At 31.9% G+C, this 19,289-nt stretch overlaps 2 protein-coding genes across 6 annotated transcripts in view; both read left to right on the top strand.

Annotated features, from left to right (window-relative positions):
- Positions 1-12,679, top strand: part of LOC108747756 (epidermal growth factor receptor) — a 149,554-nt gene extending 136,875 nt beyond the window's left edge. For all 3 annotated transcript variants that reach the window (XM_018485479.1, XM_018485478.1, XM_018485477.1), the window contains 10 exons: positions 4,278-4,613; positions 5,044-5,428; positions 5,683-6,359; positions 7,062-7,191; positions 7,652-7,971; positions 8,274-8,575; positions 8,731-9,948; positions 10,308-10,710; positions 10,842-11,015; positions 11,257-12,679. In XM_018485479.1, the coding sequence (XP_018340981.1) occupies positions 4,278-4,613; positions 5,044-5,428; positions 5,683-6,359; positions 7,062-7,191; positions 7,652-7,971; positions 8,274-8,575; positions 8,731-9,948; positions 10,308-10,710; positions 10,842-11,015; positions 11,257-11,564 (4,253 nt within the window). In that variant the 3' untranslated portion in view covers positions 11,565-12,679. The remainder of the gene's footprint in view (positions 1-4,277; positions 4,614-5,043; positions 5,429-5,682; positions 6,360-7,061; positions 7,192-7,651; positions 7,972-8,273; positions 8,576-8,730; positions 9,949-10,307; positions 10,711-10,841; positions 11,016-11,256) is intronic.
- A 3,068-nt stretch (positions 12,680-15,747) lies between these two features.
- On the top strand, positions 15,748-18,981 carry LOC108747620 (2-aminoadipate transaminase-like). Of its 3 annotated transcripts, none has more exons than XM_018485207.1 (8): positions 15,748-15,762; positions 16,038-16,207; positions 16,581-16,857; positions 17,010-17,171; positions 17,348-17,600; positions 17,841-17,955; positions 18,211-18,316; positions 18,546-18,981. In XM_018485207.1, the coding sequence occupies exons 1-8, from the start codon at positions 15,750-15,752 to the stop codon at positions 18,755-18,757; spliced, it is 1,308 nt and encodes a 435-aa protein (XP_018340709.1). In that variant the 5' UTR covers positions 15,748-15,749; the 3' UTR covers positions 18,758-18,981. The 3 variants fall into 3 exon arrangements, with proteins under 3 accessions (XP_018340709.1, XP_018340711.1, XP_018340710.1); XM_018485209.1 differs by lacking the exon at positions 15,748-15,762 and adding an exon at positions 15,773-15,793; XM_018485208.1 differs by lacking the exon at positions 15,748-15,762 and adding an exon at positions 15,837-15,989.
- Positions 18,982-19,289: the final 308 nt, after the last annotated feature.

The raw sequence follows: 19,289 nt of genomic DNA, 5'->3' as shown, positions 1-19,289 counted from the left end.
TATATATATATATTCAGTCCGCTTCCTACAGTAAAATTCACTATAAAATTTTATTTCCTTTTAAATTGTTTGAAAAAGCGAAAGATTTATCATATTTTTATACTTCTGTATTTTTAATTTTTCTTTAACCTTTATTATTCACACACACATTAAGTTAGACTATTCATTACTTCAGTTTTATCATATTTTGTACAATTATTTATTTATTTATTTTTATTTTGGTATTTTACCCATAGATTTCCTCCAAAATAATAAATTGCTCTCTCTCTCTCTCTCTCTCTCTCTCTCTCTCTCTCTCTCTCTCACAACTTTTCTCTTTTTATCCCTACTCCAAAATCCATTCTCACCTTGAATTCTCTTTTTCTCTTCTTCGAGCAGTTCGAACCAATAGTTATTTCGCGCGTTTACGATACCCGGATTTTATTTCGTCGGGCATTTAGCCGCAGGGCTCCGTTTTACAAGGGGAGCAGAAAGAAAGAAGGGAGAAAGAAGGGCCTTAACACCCAGAAACAATTTTGATGGTGGGGATTGTGAGACTCGACAGTATCGATGTTTACGAGCTCAAATAAACGGCGCCGCTGCCGCCGTCGTCATCGACATGCAGTTATTTCGTATTACTTTGGGACTTTAATGGAGAAGGGGGCATTTTAAAGTGCCGCATAAAAATCTCTCGATGGTCTCCTTCCAAAAGGTGGTCGAAGAACCATGTATGATTTAGTGCAACGTACGTACTATTTTCGCGTTCACAAAAGAAGTCTCACCGCGGGATTTCAGTGTCACGTCCTACCGACACTTATCTTTTTACATCCTATATGTCTTCTTTACACTCCTTCCACTCGTATTTCGTGATTTTTATTAAATTTATCATTTGTATTTATAAACCTACATTTGAGAGTTTAAATTTTTCTTTTAATGTCATTCTCTTTGTGTAACTGTTAGGCATAAACATCTTCTTTATAACACGTGAAAGAGCTTCTTGTTTATTTATACTGGAATTCTTTTAAAGTATAAATTAAATTAAGAGTCTATATCTCTTTTTCCTTTTATATTTTTCTTAATTTTTTATAAATAGCCATTTGTGGCTAATTTTTTTCCTAAGCGATTGAGAGATATCCACTCAGCGAATAAAATTAATATCTTCACTACGATATATTACTTCTAATATCAAACTACAATAACCACTTGCAGTTCTAGAGGTTGGGTTTCCTGCAAACTTTGTTAGATAATGGAGAAGAAGGTGATATTCGCGCCACGCCCGTAATCAATATCACCGCTATTGTCTTGAACTGCGGTTCAGGCGTCGTAAATTTGGCAGAATGTTAATTCTACGCGCGAGAACAAACGGCTCTCGCCGGCAATTTTCGCAGCCCCGCCGTCGGGGATAATCACCAGGTTTCTGCCGAGGTATATCCCAGCTCAAGGATCTAATGATGAATTTCGTGCTGTGCGGGTGAGCAAGCCTCGGAGCTTGGAAAACAAGAACGAGGAACGTGTCAGCCCGTCGATCTTAACCGACACTTCTCGGCGAACTTCCACTTTCTTCCTGTCTAAACGTCCGTGCAGCCATCACACTTGTGGTGTTCCTTTTTATCGGACCACCTTCCATCAAGCACGCCAGAACGTCCATAAGTTCTTCTCGACGTGTCGGTTCGAGTCGCTTTACGTTTCGGTCTAATTCGTTATCCCGGATAACATCTGTCGATACAATTAGTTCCAAAAATGTCAGTCACGCAATACATTGTTCTTTTTTAGCAATGACAATTACGTACAAATACTTAATTCTCTTATTTATGGTTTCTTATTTGTAAAGTTCTAGTCATAATCTAAACGTAATTGAAATGAATTAAACTTAGCAAACCTAAAAGAAAAGCGAAAAACTTGACTTCATTATAAAATAGTAAATGATCGACGATAAGGAATATATAGAGAGAATCGTATCGTTGCTCGGAATCATCGCCACTTCCAAGTCGAGTGAACACAAATCGCTCTTTATGTATTTTCTTATATATTTTTATTTCATATAACATCAAGAATGCGAACATAACAATCTGTCTTTGTTAATTAATATTCTAATAGAAGGTATATGAATTTGAAACATAACAGCATTTTCTATGAAAAAAATGTATCAAAACAAAAATTCTTCTTATTTATCAATTCATAAACCTTTTTACTTTACACAGGAATATTTTTTTTCTTATTCAAGAAATATTCAAAGAATTATTGGACAAATATTTCAACACATATTCACAGAAAATCTGATAGATTTCATCATTGGTACGCTTTAAAGTATCCATTACGATTCTGTAATATGAACTATGAAAAAAATCTCTTTATGTTATATGATAAATCTTTACGGTAATCCTCTTTCGACGAAAAAAATCGTAGAACAAATATTTGCCATACCTCTTCATTATGATCAAGTCGTTCATCTTTCATGCGACTCGAGTTTCTGAGACACGTAGGACAGAAAACCTGCGTGATCCCATCGCCAATGCAGATCCACGTTCGGTCTGCATTCTCGAGGATCCTGGCGCCATGCCACAGTACGTGCATTCGGTATCCCGCGACTCTTAGTAGCATCTGGTCGATACAAATACATAGATACTCGGATACGCGTTTGTTCCGCCGGTTCTTTCCCTCCTTTGGTCCACGATCTCCGACATTGTCGGCAACGACTATGAATCTTCTTCTGCGGTACATCCCCCCGGGTATCTCGCGCAAGAAGGACGTCCTTACGCGCAATTATTTTCGCATGATTCCGATCGCCGGTCAGATTAAGACCGCCCTTTCGATACCGCGTGCCGATCGCGGCCACTCGTTTGCGAACTGTCCACGAGGATGCGAGTGCGATTCAAGTTGTGAGCAAAACCAAATTCCGGGGGAGCGAACGTGTCACTATGCTCTTCATAGCGGCGATTATTTCTTTGCTTCGCAAAGAATTTGCGCGATCTAATAAAACCTTGGGCTCTTTTCTATATGAACGTTTTTACGTGCCAAGGAGAATTTACTTGTTCGGTTAATTTCTATATTACATTCTTTACGATATTTATAATTATGTCATAATTATTGAAAATTATTATAGGAAGAATAATACTTAATAAGAAAATATTTCTGTAAAATGTCTTGATTTTTTATTATGGGTGTAAATGTAAATAATATATGTAAATAATACATACAGAAATAAAATAAATGATAAAAGAAGTAAGTTTAAAAAAGCACATTTTTTTGTGAAACAATATCAACAATTATAAAAAGTATTTTTAATTATTTTAAATATTTTATTTTTTAACCAGAATTCTTTTTATAATTATTTTTAGTAAAATGTAAATTTATGTAAATAATTGCTTTGCTTTGTAAATCACAAACGTTTACCATAATTTATACACTAAGTATACATACAGTGCCTTTGTATGCGTCATTTAAACACTCAACTCACAGTCAACTCAAGAACGTAATTGCACAACGAAATCACGGCGGCGCGTGTACTGCATTTCATAAAGGTAGTTCGCCTACCAATATAACACGCTTCATAGATAGAACATTATCTATAGATCGGAATATACTCTTGACTGTGGGTGGTATTTACACAACTATCGTAATCGGAAATTAATTACATGTGGTTTCTATATACAGAAAATCTGCATCTAATCTCAATATTTGGCTTCAATCTGAACCGCTATTCGAATTGCTAAATAAACTTTCTGTGTTAAACTACATATATATACACTTAGAAGATATTATTGTATGCAATTTATAATACATATTGATGAACAAATACCGTTAGATCACAAATACCGTTATTTACAGCCTGCGTTTAAGGACTGCGCTATTAGCGTTATGTGTCATTCTATCTTTATCGTTTATTAGACATAAAACAAGAATAGAATGATGTAATAACATTGATAGCGCCACTCCTTGAATACAGCCATAGCTTTAATATCAATTTGAACATGGAATATTTAAACAATATTTATATATGTAATGATAAATTATGGTAGCAATTAAAAATGGATATATTAAACTAAAGAATAATAATATTTAATAAATATATATATTTATTTTTTAAATGATGCAATTAAAATATAATTATATTGCTATTACTATTATGAGTATTTTTTCCTAGATTTTTTAAAATAATTTTAATAAATTAATAGAAAAATAATAAAAACAGTAATAATTGATGTAATAATAATTTTTTTATATTTTGTTATATGTACAATTTAATGTTTACATGGATTTTACATATAACTTATATATCTTAATTACTTTGCTTGTAGTTTGCATCGGTACAAATGGCCGTCTCTCCGTGCCGTCCAACAAACTACATCACTACCGGAATCTTCGAGACCGGTACACCAACTGTACTTACGTCGATGGCAACCTGGAGATCACATGGCTCCAGAACAATACCTTCGACCTCAGCTTCCTCCAGCACATACGGGAGGTCACCGGTTACGTGCTCATCAGTCACGTGGACGTGCGCAGGTTCGTCCTCCCGAGCCTACAAATCATCCGTGGCAGGACCCTTTTCAAACTCAATATACACGACCACGAATTTGCCCTCTTCGTTACGATGTGTCAGATGCATAACCTGGAGCTGCCATCCCTTAGAGGTACGTTATTAACTTTATATTTTATTAATTATATCTTAGACATTATTCAAGTTGACATGATTGGATTGAAGTTCAAGCAATAAACGATACATTTCTAAAAAATATCTCTAAATATTTATTTATTATTAGTTATAAGTAAAACTGATAACTTATACTTAATTTACATGTATAATTTATAATTTATTTATAATTTATTTATAATTTATTTATATTTATTTATATTTTATTACCTTACATACAAATAAACAAAAACATTTTAACAATTAAATACAAATTTTAGTTTAAAATATTCAAATTTAATATATTTCTCTCTTACTTGATAAATTATCACTTAAAAATAATACTGTCGATTGAACAATTAAATGTGAAATTTAAGACAAACTATTGTTCTATTGCGATATCTAACTTTCCGCGATTGATTTCGTCATAGATATACTCAATGGAAGCGTGGGCATGTACAACAACTACAATCTCTGCCACCTCAAGACTATCAATTGGGAGGAAATAATCACAGGCCAAGGAGGACGATATTTTTATGTGTATAATTTTACAACACCGGAACGCGGATGTGCAGCATGTGACGAGAGTTGCGAGCAGGGCTGCTGGGGCGATGGTCCGGAGAATTGTCAAAAGTTTTCGAAAACGAACTGTTCGCCTCAGTGCTGGCAGGGCAGGTGTTTTGGTCCTAATCCACGCGAATGTTGCCATCTTTTTTGCGCGGGTGGTTGTACCGGTCCCAAACAGAGCGACTGCCTTGCCTGTAAGAACTTCTTCGACGATGGCGTGTGCACACAGGAATGTCCGCCTATGCAAAAGTAAGTCACATTATATATTTATATATCTTTAATACAAGATTGATATAAAATACCGTAAAAATTGTTATAATACGTAGAAATATTTTAATTTTTTTTTAACACAATTTATTGAACAAATAATATTCTTTTAAATTTTTCTAAATAATAAATTGATATGAAAAAACTGAGATAAATTTAGAGGTTTACTTATGGCACAAATTATTTATATGATGAAATTAATAAGAAAATTAATATTTTAATTTTAATTCTTTTAGATATAATCCAACAACATATTCATGGGAAGCCAATCCGGGCGGAAAGTACGCGTACGGAGCGACTTGTGTAAGACGATGTCCAGAACATCTTTTAAAGGACAACGGTGCATGCGTGAGATCCTGTCCACCGAAGAAGAAAGCGGTGAATGGCGAATGTGTTCCCTGCGACGGTCCTTGTCCAAAAACCTGCAAAGGTGTGGAGAAAGTGCATTCCGGTAATATCGACACCTTCAAAGATTGTACCATCATCGAAGGATCCATCACGATTCTGGATCAGAGTTTCGAAGGTTTTCAACATGTTTATTCAAACTATTCATTCGGCAAACGATACGAGAAGATGCATCCTGATGAATTAGAAGTTTTCAAAACATTGAAAGAGATTACGGGTTACCTTAATATTCAAGGAGATCATGCAGATTTTAAGAACCTTTCGTATTTTCGGAACCTCGAGGTGATTGGTGGTAGAACGCTCACGGAATATTTTGCATCGTTATACATCGTCAAGACTTCTTTGATATCCTTTGGTCTTAGTTCCTTGAAGAAGATTTATTCCGGCTCGATCGCTATTCTAGAGAACAAAAATCTATGTTACGCAGAAAGTATCAATTGGAACAGAATTAAGAAATCATCCGAACATGAAAGTCTCTTATCAAATAATCGAAACGAGACCGAATGCAGTAAGTATAATAAAGAGATAAATATACAAGTCTATTTTCTCTTAATTTCAAATCCAATTCTTTATTATAGATAGGTATTCTGAATGTACTAAATTTTGTGCTTGTGATGACATATTCATCATAATAAATTTTTTTTGTGAACTCTTATTTTTATTTTTTGAACAATATAAATTAAAAATATTTCTAATAATATTATTACATTATTTGGACAGCATTTATTCAACAATAATGAAACTAGATCAATATAAGAATAACACAAATACTTAAATGGAAAAGTATCTTATACGGACAAAAGTGGGTTTTAGTATCTAATAATATTTTAGTATGAGTTTTTTATACCTATTTTTCTTGTTCTGCAAATTATATACCTATTAGTATATCGGTCTTGAAACGTAATTCTAAACTAAAATTATATTAATATCACAAATTAAACTGATAATCTGATATCAATAATGTTGATGCTATTGAGCATCTTTAGAATATCACAAAGAATTTATTGCGAACTTTTATTTATTTATTGATCCTGATTATAGTGATTTTTTCTCAAATCCGACTTAAAACATTTACGACACGGTTGTTCCAATGTATAAATTATACATAATAATTCACGCACTAATAACTGCATTGACTCTTGTGAGCTTCCTTTCTAACTTGTGAATTATTATTTTAAAATCTTACTTACTTTGAATATTTAAATTGCAGTTGAGGATGGCTTCATATGTGACGAGCAATGTTCAAATGAAGGATGTTGGGGACCGGGACCATCACAATGTTTGTCGTGTAAGAACTTTATTTTAGGAAACGACTGTCTTCAAGATTGCAATGCGCCAGGGTAAGTTAACAAACATAGAATTTTATAATACGAAGTTGAAAATTTCAATAATACTTCTGTCCAATCGAAATTGCTCCCCTAGATCATGGATTGAAGGTAAATCGAAAATCTTCCGCGAGTACTTAAGCCCCAATTTTCGCCGTTTTTTTCATCATTATCCATCTCGTAAGCAAGTTACGTGTGTATTATGCAGCACGTGCATTCTCCTCGTAACCGCTTTAATTCGCATTTGTATTAAAAGCGTGAATGGCATGAGTTGACAAACAATCTGAACTTTAATTATATTCAAATGATTTTTTACGTTGTTTTTTTCTTTCTTTTCCTTTTTTTTTTTTGTTAATTTTTCATGCTATTCTTTTTCCGTTATTCTGATCTTGTTTGCTTTTAATTTTACGTATTATCTACTTTCTTACGTGATATTTGAATATCGATTAATAATTGATTACGATTGTGTTATCAGGATTTATCAAGCGGACAATAAAACCTGTAAGATGTGTCACGAAGAATGCGACACATCTTATAGCTCCTGTACCGGTCCTAATGCTGACCAATGCATTAAGTGCAAACACGTGCGAGATGGACCATTCTGTGTGCCCGAGTGCCCATCCTCAAAATACAATGACAACGGCCAATGTAAACAGTGCCACGAGAATTGCGTGGGCGGTTGCAAGGGACCGGAGAACAACATAGGCGCCAACGGATGTCATAGTTGCGAAAAGGCAATTATGAACGACGAAGTACCAGAGAGATGTTTGCAGAAGAGAGAGCCGTGTCCCGATGGTAAGTTATACGATAACTTTGTTTCATAATTTTTGTATTAACGGAATATTTTGTAATAAGAAAAAGTTGAAAATATTTATATACTAATTGTAAGTGTAAATATATGTATTAAAAACTGTTATTATTTCATTTGATCTATAATTGTTCAAAAATAATAATAAATTAAATGTCAAGAGTGTAGTTGAAAATAATTCATTATAGTATATTTTTGTAACAACAAGGTATTTATATAGTTTTTCATAGTGTGTTATAAGAAATATTTATATCATGCAAAAAAAATATTTTTATTATAAAATTTGCAGGACATTATTACGAGTGGGTTGATCAATTGGAGCAAGGTCTTTTAAAACCTCTTGCTGGAAAAGCTGTCTGTCGCAAGTGTCATCCACGTTGCAAAAAATGCACAGGATACGGCTTCCACGAGCAAGTGTGTCAACAATGCACCAAGTATAAGAAAGGAGAGCAATGCGAAGATGAATGCCCTGCTGATCATTTCGCGGATGCTGATACGCAGCAATGTATATCGTGTTTCGGAGAGTGCCGAGGATGCTTTGGGCCAGGCTCTAATCAGTGTTACAAATGCCGGAATTATAAAATTTACATTGTACGTAGACAATAATATTATATTACAAATATAATCTTCTTTATTAAATGCGTAAAATACATAATCATATACGTACACATAATATACATGTATAATAATTAATATTGCTATAACATGCTTTGTATACTAATTAATTTTATAATTTATATATTCAGGATAGGATAGACAACTCTGATGATAATGCAACTTCCTTTAATTGCACGGAGACCTGTCCACCAGAATATCCTCACAAGATCTTTCCTCCTGACAGCGAACCGTACTGCTCCGTAGAAACTATAGGCCTCGGTTATCAAATGGAAAACGATTTTCATCCAGCAGTTTGGGGTGGCATTGCGATTGTATTAGTAGCATTTATTATTATCATCGTTGTTTTATTGTATTTATGGCGAATAAGAACGAAAGCTAAGGAGAATACAGTGAAGATGACGATGGCTTTAACTGGTTTGGACGACAATGAACCGCTTCGACCAACAGGTGTGAAACCAAATCTCGCTAAACTACGAATTATTAAGGAAGAAGAGATGAGAAAAGGCGGTATATTGGGTTACGGTGCTTTCGGCAATGTGTACAAAGGGGTCTGGGTACCCGAAGGAGAGAACGTAAAGATCCCAGTTGCTATAAAAGTTCTTCATGATGGTACGGGTGCGAACACATCTAAAGAATTTCTCGACGAAGCTTACATTATGGCTAGTGTTGAACATCCGAATCTACTGCAATTACTTGCAGTATGCATGACGTCGCAGATGATGTTAGTGACTCAGCTGATGCCTCTAGGCTGTCTACTGGATTTTGTACGCAGGTACAAGGATAAAATCGGTTCGAAACCATTATTAAATTGGTGCACGCAAATTGCGAGAGGTATGGCCTATCTGGAAGAGAGAAGATTGGTTCACCGAGATTTGGCAGCGCGAAATGTCCTCGTCCAAACTCCAAATTGTGTGAAAATCACTGATTTTGGTCTTGCTAAATTATTAGATATTAACGAGGAACAATATAAGGCTGCAGGTGGGAAGATGCCTATTAAGTGGTTGGCATTAGAATGCATTCAGCATAGAGTATTTAATCATAAATCGGATGTATGGGCCTTTGGAGTGACCATTTGGGAGGTCCTCACCTATGGTGGTAGACCGTACGAAAATGTTTCTGCTCGAAATGTGCCGGAATTATTGGAAAAGGGCGAAAGATTACCACAGCCCGCGATTTGCACGATTGATGTATATATGATTATGATTAAGTGTTGGATGCTTGACGCTGAATCCAGGCCTAGCTTCAAAGAACTGGCAGAGGATTTTGCAAAAATGTCCAGAGATCCTGGTCGATATCTTGCCATTAAAGGAGATAAGTACATGAGACTGCCTTCGTATACACTACAGGTAATTAATATTTATTCATATGTAAAACATATTTTTTATTACTGACGATAATTATATTGATATTAGTTAATTAAAATTATATAATTCATTTCATTAGTGTTATAACTGCATCATAATTATCAATAATGCTTCAAATTTCTATTTATATCAATTTTCGTACATTTTAATATAACTCAAACTAAGATATATTAGATGGCTATAATCTAATCAATTTCTAATTATTAACATAATAAAATTAGCACATTCCTAACATATCTTTATAATATAATCTTTTTATTGACATACTTTTTTATAGTAATTATGTAACAATTTTAATAATATAGTTTAGCATTGTCTCAACTATTAATGTGAATTTGCAGGACGAAAAGGAGATGATTCGAAATCTTGCATCAGCGATGGATGGTCCTGAAACTCTGTTAGATGCTGGTGAGTACCTACAACCTAAGTCGCGGGCTCCACTTCCACCCACAATTTCCGCATCAAGTACTTCCGGTTCGCCGCCAAATACACCGATAAAATCATACTGGCCGAATGGTAAGCCGCTCGCCGCTGATTCTCCAACTCCACAAAATCAGCAAAACTGGGACAGAGAACTCTTGAGGTATGGAAATCATGAGAGTGGAAACGCATCGCACGAGGCCGGCAATTCTGGTCAACGCGCGCATTATGCACATCCCAATGGTCACTGTGGACTCGTCGCAGGGTCAGATAGCTCAAATTCTAGATATTGTTCGGATCCATTGAAAATGGTCGGTGTTAGAGGTAAGCAAAATGTTAATTGCGAAAAAAATCGAATAAAATCTCTCTGATTGTGATAGTGATTGATATTGAATCGAATAATATGAACATCACGGAATAAATTATTTATTTAATGAAGCAATGGGAAATTACAGATTGCGATGTGACTGATGATTGTTTCAATACGAACGTCGTGCAACAGCAAGCTCAAGTTGGAAACTTGAAACTAGATTTGCCAATAGATGAAAATGATTATCTCGTGCCGACGCCACAACCGTCAGTCAATGCGACGCAATATATAGATCTCATTGGGGATTCTAAGCCAACAGGTAAGTGGAAACTGTAAATTTGCTATTATTTTAACTTTATCTATATTGTATAATAGATATGCGTAGCAATTTTATCCATATTAAAAATACATACATTAAACTTTGCTTTTGAAAGTTCTTTTATTATATTAATTTGTATTTTTATGTCTACATAATTTTACGTATAGTTGCTAATTTATATATATATATGTCTATGTATATCTGCTTTTTATAAAACCGAAATTATTTTTATTTTATCCAGAATCCGAAACAAAGCGATTGAACAATGGTTTCCGAAAATATCCAGACTTTCTAGCGATTCAAGGGAAGACATCACTAGACAATCCGGAATATATAATGTCACAGGACGAAGGTCCGCTCACGCCACAGACTTTGGGTATTCCTACACCGGACTTGGAGAAAGTCCTGCCAAATGGTGCCTTCGGGTCTCAAATTAGGCAACGAAGTTCCGAAGAAGAATCAGATCACGAATATTACAACGATTTTGATCGATTAGAACGGGAATTGCAACCGTTGAAACCTTTTAGAAAGAATGAAACGACGGTGTGATTTTAGTGATGCTATCGAGGATACGAAAATAATTCAAGATTTTGATAGAATCAGAAATAATCATATCAATAAAACCTTTCCTGGGACAAAAGCTGAATCTTAGAAGGAAAAGAAGCTTTGGAATGCTTTATCATTAAAGCCTCGTCTGATAGCGTCACAGTTACTCAATTTTCGAGTACAGGACACATTGTACTTATAAAGGACACTTCGCTCAAGTGCCGCGCTCGATTGTGATTAGACGTAAGCTAGAGATTCGTACGTATTACGAAATATAAATAAAACGAAAGAGACTATAATGACGTAATGGAAATTTAAATCGTGCGATGATGATATTCGCGAACAAGTAGTGCAAAGATATTCTTAATGTGCCATTTGTGGCTTGTAAATAAATTACTTTTCGTACTAGCTTTTGAGGATATAAGAAGCATTCTAGGACTTAATTCGCAACGACAACGTCAATATTGTCTTTGCTAACAGCTTTTCATCAGGCTGTATTAAGGCATTTTTGGCCTTGCCATTGCAAACGAAATATATAGTCCTTATACATATAAAATGGTTGAAAATGTAGAAAACGACACATACAAATAATTTTATTTCTTTGATTAAATCTGTTCTGCATTTGTCTTTGTAATAATGATTCTGTGTATTATTACGGTCCAAACTCTTTGAAATTATGTAGATCTTCATAGATTTTATAAACTTAAACCGGTCTCACTTTTCTCATTACTCACTTTTGTACAGATATCTATACACCCTAAAAGCTACCCATTCAGCATAGATCATTCCATACAGTAATCGCATTGCAGCAATACTGCAAGCTTCTGCGCTATGGGTAATATTCACAATGACGATATTTTTCAATAAACTCTTAAAAATACACATCAAATTTTACAATTGTAAGATTATATCGCAAAGTATAAAAAAAATTAAAGTTGTCCACAGCGATCACTTGTGAACTTTGAAGAGATTCATGGTCGTGAAACTTTATGGCAAAAATAGTTTTAGGCATTTTCGAGCGGAATACTTGAAATGTATCAGAAAATCGCTCAATACATTTTACGTTACATACGTACTATTTTAATATTTTTTATTTTATTTCTTTTCTCAAATACAGAACAAACTTGTTAATGACATTTTACGTCATTAAATAATAAACTTCTTATGTTCTTTTGTAACAAACATAAATTCAAATGTACTGTTAACTAAAAATGTCATTTTAATATTAATAAAGATTTAATATTTCAAATGTAGAATATAACGATTTATGTATATTCGAAATGGCAATGTTTTTTAGATTTTATTCATATTTGATATAAACTTTTGTTAGAAGTTAATTTATGTTTTTCAAGATGTTTTAATATTTGTAAAATGTTCCGCCTTAAGAAAGATAAAAATTAAGCGGTTCCGCTACAAAGGTCAGCTTGCAACAACGTTTCATGATATAAATCTGATTAATGATAGTCTTTGTTTTAATCTGCTTTATAGATCATAATGCAGAAGTAGACAAAGAAGAAATCAGTTATTTTTCGCTCAAACTGTTAGACGTTAGGGCAATCGGATCCAAATATTTGTGCGGTAAACCGCTAACTGTGATATGAATTATTTTACTTTCTTCCGATGACTTGAAAATCGCAATGATTAACACTTTCCCTTTCTCTGCAATAAACGACGACAGCGAAGCTATATTGTCCTATTTTACTGCCGAAGATGAATTTGCCTTGCGTTGGGATTCAAACCACCGCAGAGGAACGCGACTCTACTTAAAAATAGAGGAACAAAGAAACTCAAAATGTTTTTCTTTTCCTCTCATGCCATCATTGTAGTGAATCAGTAAAAATTGGCTTTGGGATGGGAATTGTCAATTATTTTCAATTTTTATACATAAAAAATACGATTTGTACAGTTTAGCTAGTAAGTAAACGGAAATTTCTACAAGCGTAAAAAAACTGAGAGCAATCGAACGAAATCAGTAATTATATGTCACCAGGATATGGCGACCCGTAATGTAACTGTATCAAGTAACAGTATGATAGGACGTGCCATGTTGTACAGAAAAAAAGAAAAAATATGACAGAGCAAATTTTATAATGTAGTACGGATCTTTATTTAATAAATTTGCGGGAACTTTGTTCTACGAACCTTGCATTTGCTACAGATAAGCAGGAACGTGCACGAGATTGACGATTTTTTTATGGGAATATTATTAATATTTTATAATCAATAAAACCATTATTTTATGATTTAGAAAGAAAAATAATATTATATTATTATAATTATATTATTATAATTATATAATTTTTTCAGTTAATCACATTCCTTACAGCATAGATCATTCCAATAGCACTGCAATATTCTAATAACATTGCAGTAACATCGCAACGTTGCATCAATGTTGTTGTAAGACTTCAGTGTTGTATAAAACATTGGTAACTTCATTTTTCTAACTATGATACTTTTCTCATAATATTATAATATTGCTTTATAAAACAATCAAATCAAATCATTCAAAAAATGAAAGGAAGAAAATATATGTATATAAAGGAAGAAAATGTATGTATACCGTATTCAAAGTATCTATTCCTCTATTTTCGATAACATTGATATTACGTGTGGTATCAGTATTTTTTATATGTGGGAAATCAATGTTATTTTCCAGTAAAGAACAAAGAATAAACGTTTAAATATAAAATATATTCGTTTTTCCGTGTATGTGACATTGAAAACACGTTATTGATCATCTACTACCACGAAGTATTTGCATATTTTCCTTATCGTGATTGTATTCTATGATGATTAAAATGAAGTCGGAGGCATTGTGTTTGCAAAACAATGCTAGCAAGAAACGAAGTATTATGTAAGTACAGATTTTCAATCTCGCTGCATTCCGTGCAGTATCTTACATGTAATAATGGAGCCAATACGTATCGTGTACATTGTGTTAAGTGTAATTATTATTATTGTAAGATTCTTTTTGTAATATATCATTCATCGCGACGCATTACTCGCCGCAAAAGGAAAGACCCGTGATTTTTCTTGCGCGGATCAAGAAAATGTCTTTCCATTTTCCTCACTCTCGTACATTTGGTTTAATCTTATATGTAAATTAAATTGCGACTGAGCATGTTAAAATTAGAAAGTGTACAGTGTAATCGAACGTTATGTAATTTTCGAGGAGTTGCATTTGCCATTCGGTTGTGGACATAGAATTTATAGATCTTTATTGTATCATTATATATCATAAAAATTTATTGTAATAAAGAACAATTATTCTTACCGTTTGTCGTTTTCTTTAATCATAATAATTTAATGTTGTGTAAATTATGAATATTTTTCAAAAATATTTTTCAGAATGCAATATTTCAATGTATACGCGCATAAGGAAAATGTATATACGACGAAAAAAGATTGTGATTCTGTTGAATACTTTCCTCATTAGATTTTCAGAACTGTTCGCGCGCATAAATATTATTTATACAAAAGATATAATCTACATGCCAAATAATCTTAAAAATATATATATAGCGTATATTACATATATCTAAAATTCCGGTTATAAAATTAATTTTCTGTTCTACCAAATGCTATATACCTATTCTGTCCTTCATTTATTCGATTCTTATGCATGATTTATGTTTACTTCCTACATTTGTATATGTATTTAAAGAAACATGTAAAATTAAATCAAATTTTATTGTCATTCTTTTATATGCGATATTGACTATTCTTACTGTAGTTATATTTCTGCTGTACTTATATTTCAAATCAATATGATTGATGATCATACCAATATTTAAAAAAAGAATAACTTTTGGATTTATTTACATTGACTGAGAAAGTATGGGACATTCCAACTGCAACAATATGTTAAACTTTGCTGCAATATTGCTGAAATGTTCCTTGATGTGTAGATTTATAATTAGTATAATTAGTGTAGAATATAACATGTAGATATACAAGTACTAGATATACAAGTACAAGATATACACTTGTACAACACTTTAAAAAAGATTATTCAAATCTATCAAAATTGATATTCATATTGTATTATATTATAAATACATAAAGAAGAAATACATTCATCATCATTTAATACTAGTAATACAATATGCAACTGCACGAAATTATACGAAACTATACGGAAAGGCACGAGAATGCATAGGAATTATTACGTCATCTACATTCTTCATGTTCAGTCTTGGTCAGTCTGACAAATAACATAGTGCTTATCGGTACCTTTAACTTAAATAAATTTTTTATATTTACATTCTCGGTTTTCAATGTGATTAATAAAATATATATTGCGTATCAAATTAATACGCATATTGATATTAATACTATCAACTGAGAGACCACAATAACACCAAATCGAATGAATCACATTCAACAAACGTTTACATAAGAATGTTCACACAGTGATCGTGTATAGTACATGTATAATATCAATTACAAAAAAATAAGATATCAAAATTTCAGCAGATAACATGGATACTGTTCATGATCCATATTTGAGACACTTGTTCGATGGTGACCCAATATTTAATGTCTATAATGAAGAGGCTACAAACTTGTCGGTCGGAGCACCCGGTCCTGACCTATTAAAACATTGTGCAGAAATACTGAATAAATCGACTCAACATAGATTGGTAAAAATCAATTACTTTAATATTGCATCTGTTAAATTTGCATTTGTCAGACAATATATTTAAGGCTACTGTTATCTCACCATTACAATCTTAAATTATGACGTTACAAATTGTGACGAGAAATTATACAATAAAAATTCTTACAGAAAATTATATTTGAATAGAAATCTTTTTTAATAAAACAACGTTTGCAATCGAAAAATTTAAAATATATTAATTTTATGTTAAGATGTAATAGTAACACTTATAATTAATTTAATAATTATATAATATCATTGTTTGCATTTATTGAACATTTTATGAGTTATTCTAAATAAAATATTTATTGATATTTTATAAATATTCATATTGATGGAAATAAATGTCGTCGTAGGAGGAAGAAAAAAAGGAAGGAAAATATTACCTCTTTCAATATGGTATTACAGCAGGTCTTTGGGAATGTCGCGATGAGTTAGCTAAATTTTTAAACAGGCGATATGGCAATTCCGTAATGAGAGAACATTTAATATTAACGTGCGGAGCATCACATGGCCTTCAACTATTACTAAATACTATACTCTCACCAAATGGTATTATTTTTGTAGAAGAAGTTACTTACATGATTGCTCTAGATGCATTTAAACAATTTCCCTTGATGCGAATAGTTACAGGTACGTGATACTATATTTGTAAAACAAAAATAATATCTAAATCTGTTACTTAAATATATGAAAAATAAAATATTCCTACAAGAGACACAATATTCCTAGAATGTTATATTAAATATTAAAAAATCCTTTATTATTATTTTTATTTCATATAGTGCCAATGAAGGATGACATAGTAGATCTAGATGCATTGGAAAAAATAATAATTGAAGAGAAGACAAAAGGCAACTTTTTTCTAAACGATCAAAAAATATTTTGGGCAATGTTCTATACAATACCAATTTTTCATAATCCAACCGGAATGACATTGTTGCCTGGTAATTTAAATATTGTAGTTTCATTATATATATTTTTTAATCATATTAATAAATATAATAAATGAAATTTTGTTCTTTTAAACAACAAAAATTGATAAATCTAAAATATATAAAAGTATATTATTTTTGATGCGTTAACAACGTAGATTATTTTTCTCCGTTTTATTTCTCGGTAGATCAGTGCAAACGTTTAGTGGAGATTGCACGAAACAATTCTATAGTGGTAGCCTGCGATGATGTATACAATTTGCTTCATTATGAACAAGGATTTCCGCCACGACGCTTATTTTCTTACGATGATCCACAAGATTCAAATTATAAAGGAGGGAACATTGTATCAAATTGTTCGTTCTCTAAAATTCTTTCGCCAGCAATTCGCTTTGGCTGGCTCGAATGCAGTGCGCGTATAGTGAATATTGTAAAAACATCGTAAGGAATCTTATACTTTTTTTTTTTTTTTTCAGAAAAAGTACTATACAAATAAACCATTTATTGAGTCAAATTCGTTTTTATTAATAATTTACATAAAAGTCTCTGTTAATCATTCAATATTATTAATGCTTTATGTAGATATATCATTTATGCATTAACGTAAATTATATTGATTAACTAAAATATTGTAACTAATATTATTACAACTGTTTTATTGTATGATTTTAACTATTTTAGAGGCATAATGTGCAGTGGTGGTGGAGTTAATCATTACGTTTCCGGAATAATTGCGAGTATGCTTCATGAAAATCTCGAAGACGAGTATCTTGACAGGATTATAAGGATCTATAAGGTGTGTTACATCATGCTCATACTATAAATATCTTCATGCTCCAAAAGTATAATACTGCTTTCTTAAAGCAGTGGTAATTATACAAAATTCATTAACACAATCATAAAAATAGATTGTGTATGCTCTCATAATTTTACAATTATTTCTTTTAATATAAAATTGTTTTTATATTCTTTTATTGTTTTTATATTATTTTATGCTATTATTTACTAAAAAAGCTAAATAAAAATAAAATAAATAAGAGCCAATTTATAGGAACGATTAGATATACTTTGTGCAACTCTGAATCAATTTCTGCCAAATTGTTGTTCTTATCGACGACCAGCAGGAGGTTATTTCGTTTGGATTCATCTTCCCTCGGGTATAACAAATATTTTTTCTTATATATAATAATATTTAAAATATAATAGTCATAAAGTAGTCATATTGAAGTAATTATAAAACAGTAAGTAAATAATTATGCTAGAATATAAAATTCTAAAATAATTATACAATTAATTTTTATATTGTATCTTTTTAATTATACTTTTATTATACATATGTATACTAATTTATTTCATTTTTTAAATAAAATTGTGCTGTTTTTAAAGATGTAGATGCTACCAAATTCATCAAATGGTGCCAAAAGGAAAAAAAAGTATCAGCTATACCAGGTGCTCGTTTTTCATATACAGGTAAAGCAAAGAATTTTTTACGTTTAAGTATAAGTTTTCACACGAAAGAAGTTTTGGAGACTGCGACACAAACTTTATGCAAAGCACTTTCAATGTATCTTTTTATTGATAGTTGCCACAGAACATAAATTTTAAAATTCCCTGATTTTCTCAGATTTTCCAGATAAAAATGAAAAAATTCTTATATAAAATATGTAAATTTTAACACATTTAAAATCAAGAATTGTAAGAAAGCTAGCGTATATTAAAAACAACGCAAAGAAAGTTAGTACCACACTAAAATTTTGAGTGCAAATTCAAGCCAACAACAAATAAATTAGTATTAGAAAAAAGAATGCAGTTACGAAAAAGGGCGATCAAATAAAAATACTGAATAAAATATAAATTTTAACTATTTTATTAAAATTGTTTAAAATGTGCGAGTTTTGAACGTATTTCACACTATAAATATATTAAGATATAATATTAAAAAATTATAACAATTATCTGGAATAGAAGCAGTTTAAGGAAATTGTGAGTAAATTTCAAAATTCTAGACTTTTTTACATTTTCCTCTGACTTTTCCCGGTTTTCGCGATTTTCCAGATCTGTGGCAACCCTGTTATTAAACATCAAGTTAAATGCACAAAAGATAATACAATAGATATTACAAATAAGAAC

Source organism: Trachymyrmex septentrionalis, unplaced genomic scaffold (genome assembly GCF_001594115.1).
Source record: "Trachymyrmex septentrionalis isolate Tsep2-gDNA-1 unplaced genomic scaffold, Tsep1.0 scaffold20, whole genome shotgun sequence".
Lineage (NCBI taxonomy): Eukaryota > Metazoa > Arthropoda > Insecta > Hymenoptera > Formicidae > Trachymyrmex > Trachymyrmex septentrionalis.
The sequence above is the reverse complement of the archived record's forward strand: the minus strand, read 5'-3'. Positions and strand labels throughout refer to the sequence as shown.

Bases quoted from the DNA above. Each gene is read 5' to 3' on its own strand.
- LOC108747620 (XM_018485207.1), top strand. The intron at 16,858-17,009 runs GTACGTGATACT...TATTTCATATAG, and splicing joins CTTGATGCGAATAGTTACAG to TGCCAATGAAGGATGACATA. The intron at 17,601-17,840 runs GTAAGGAATCTT...TAACTATTTTAG, and splicing joins GTGAATATTGTAAAAACATC to AGGCATAATGTGCAGTGGTG.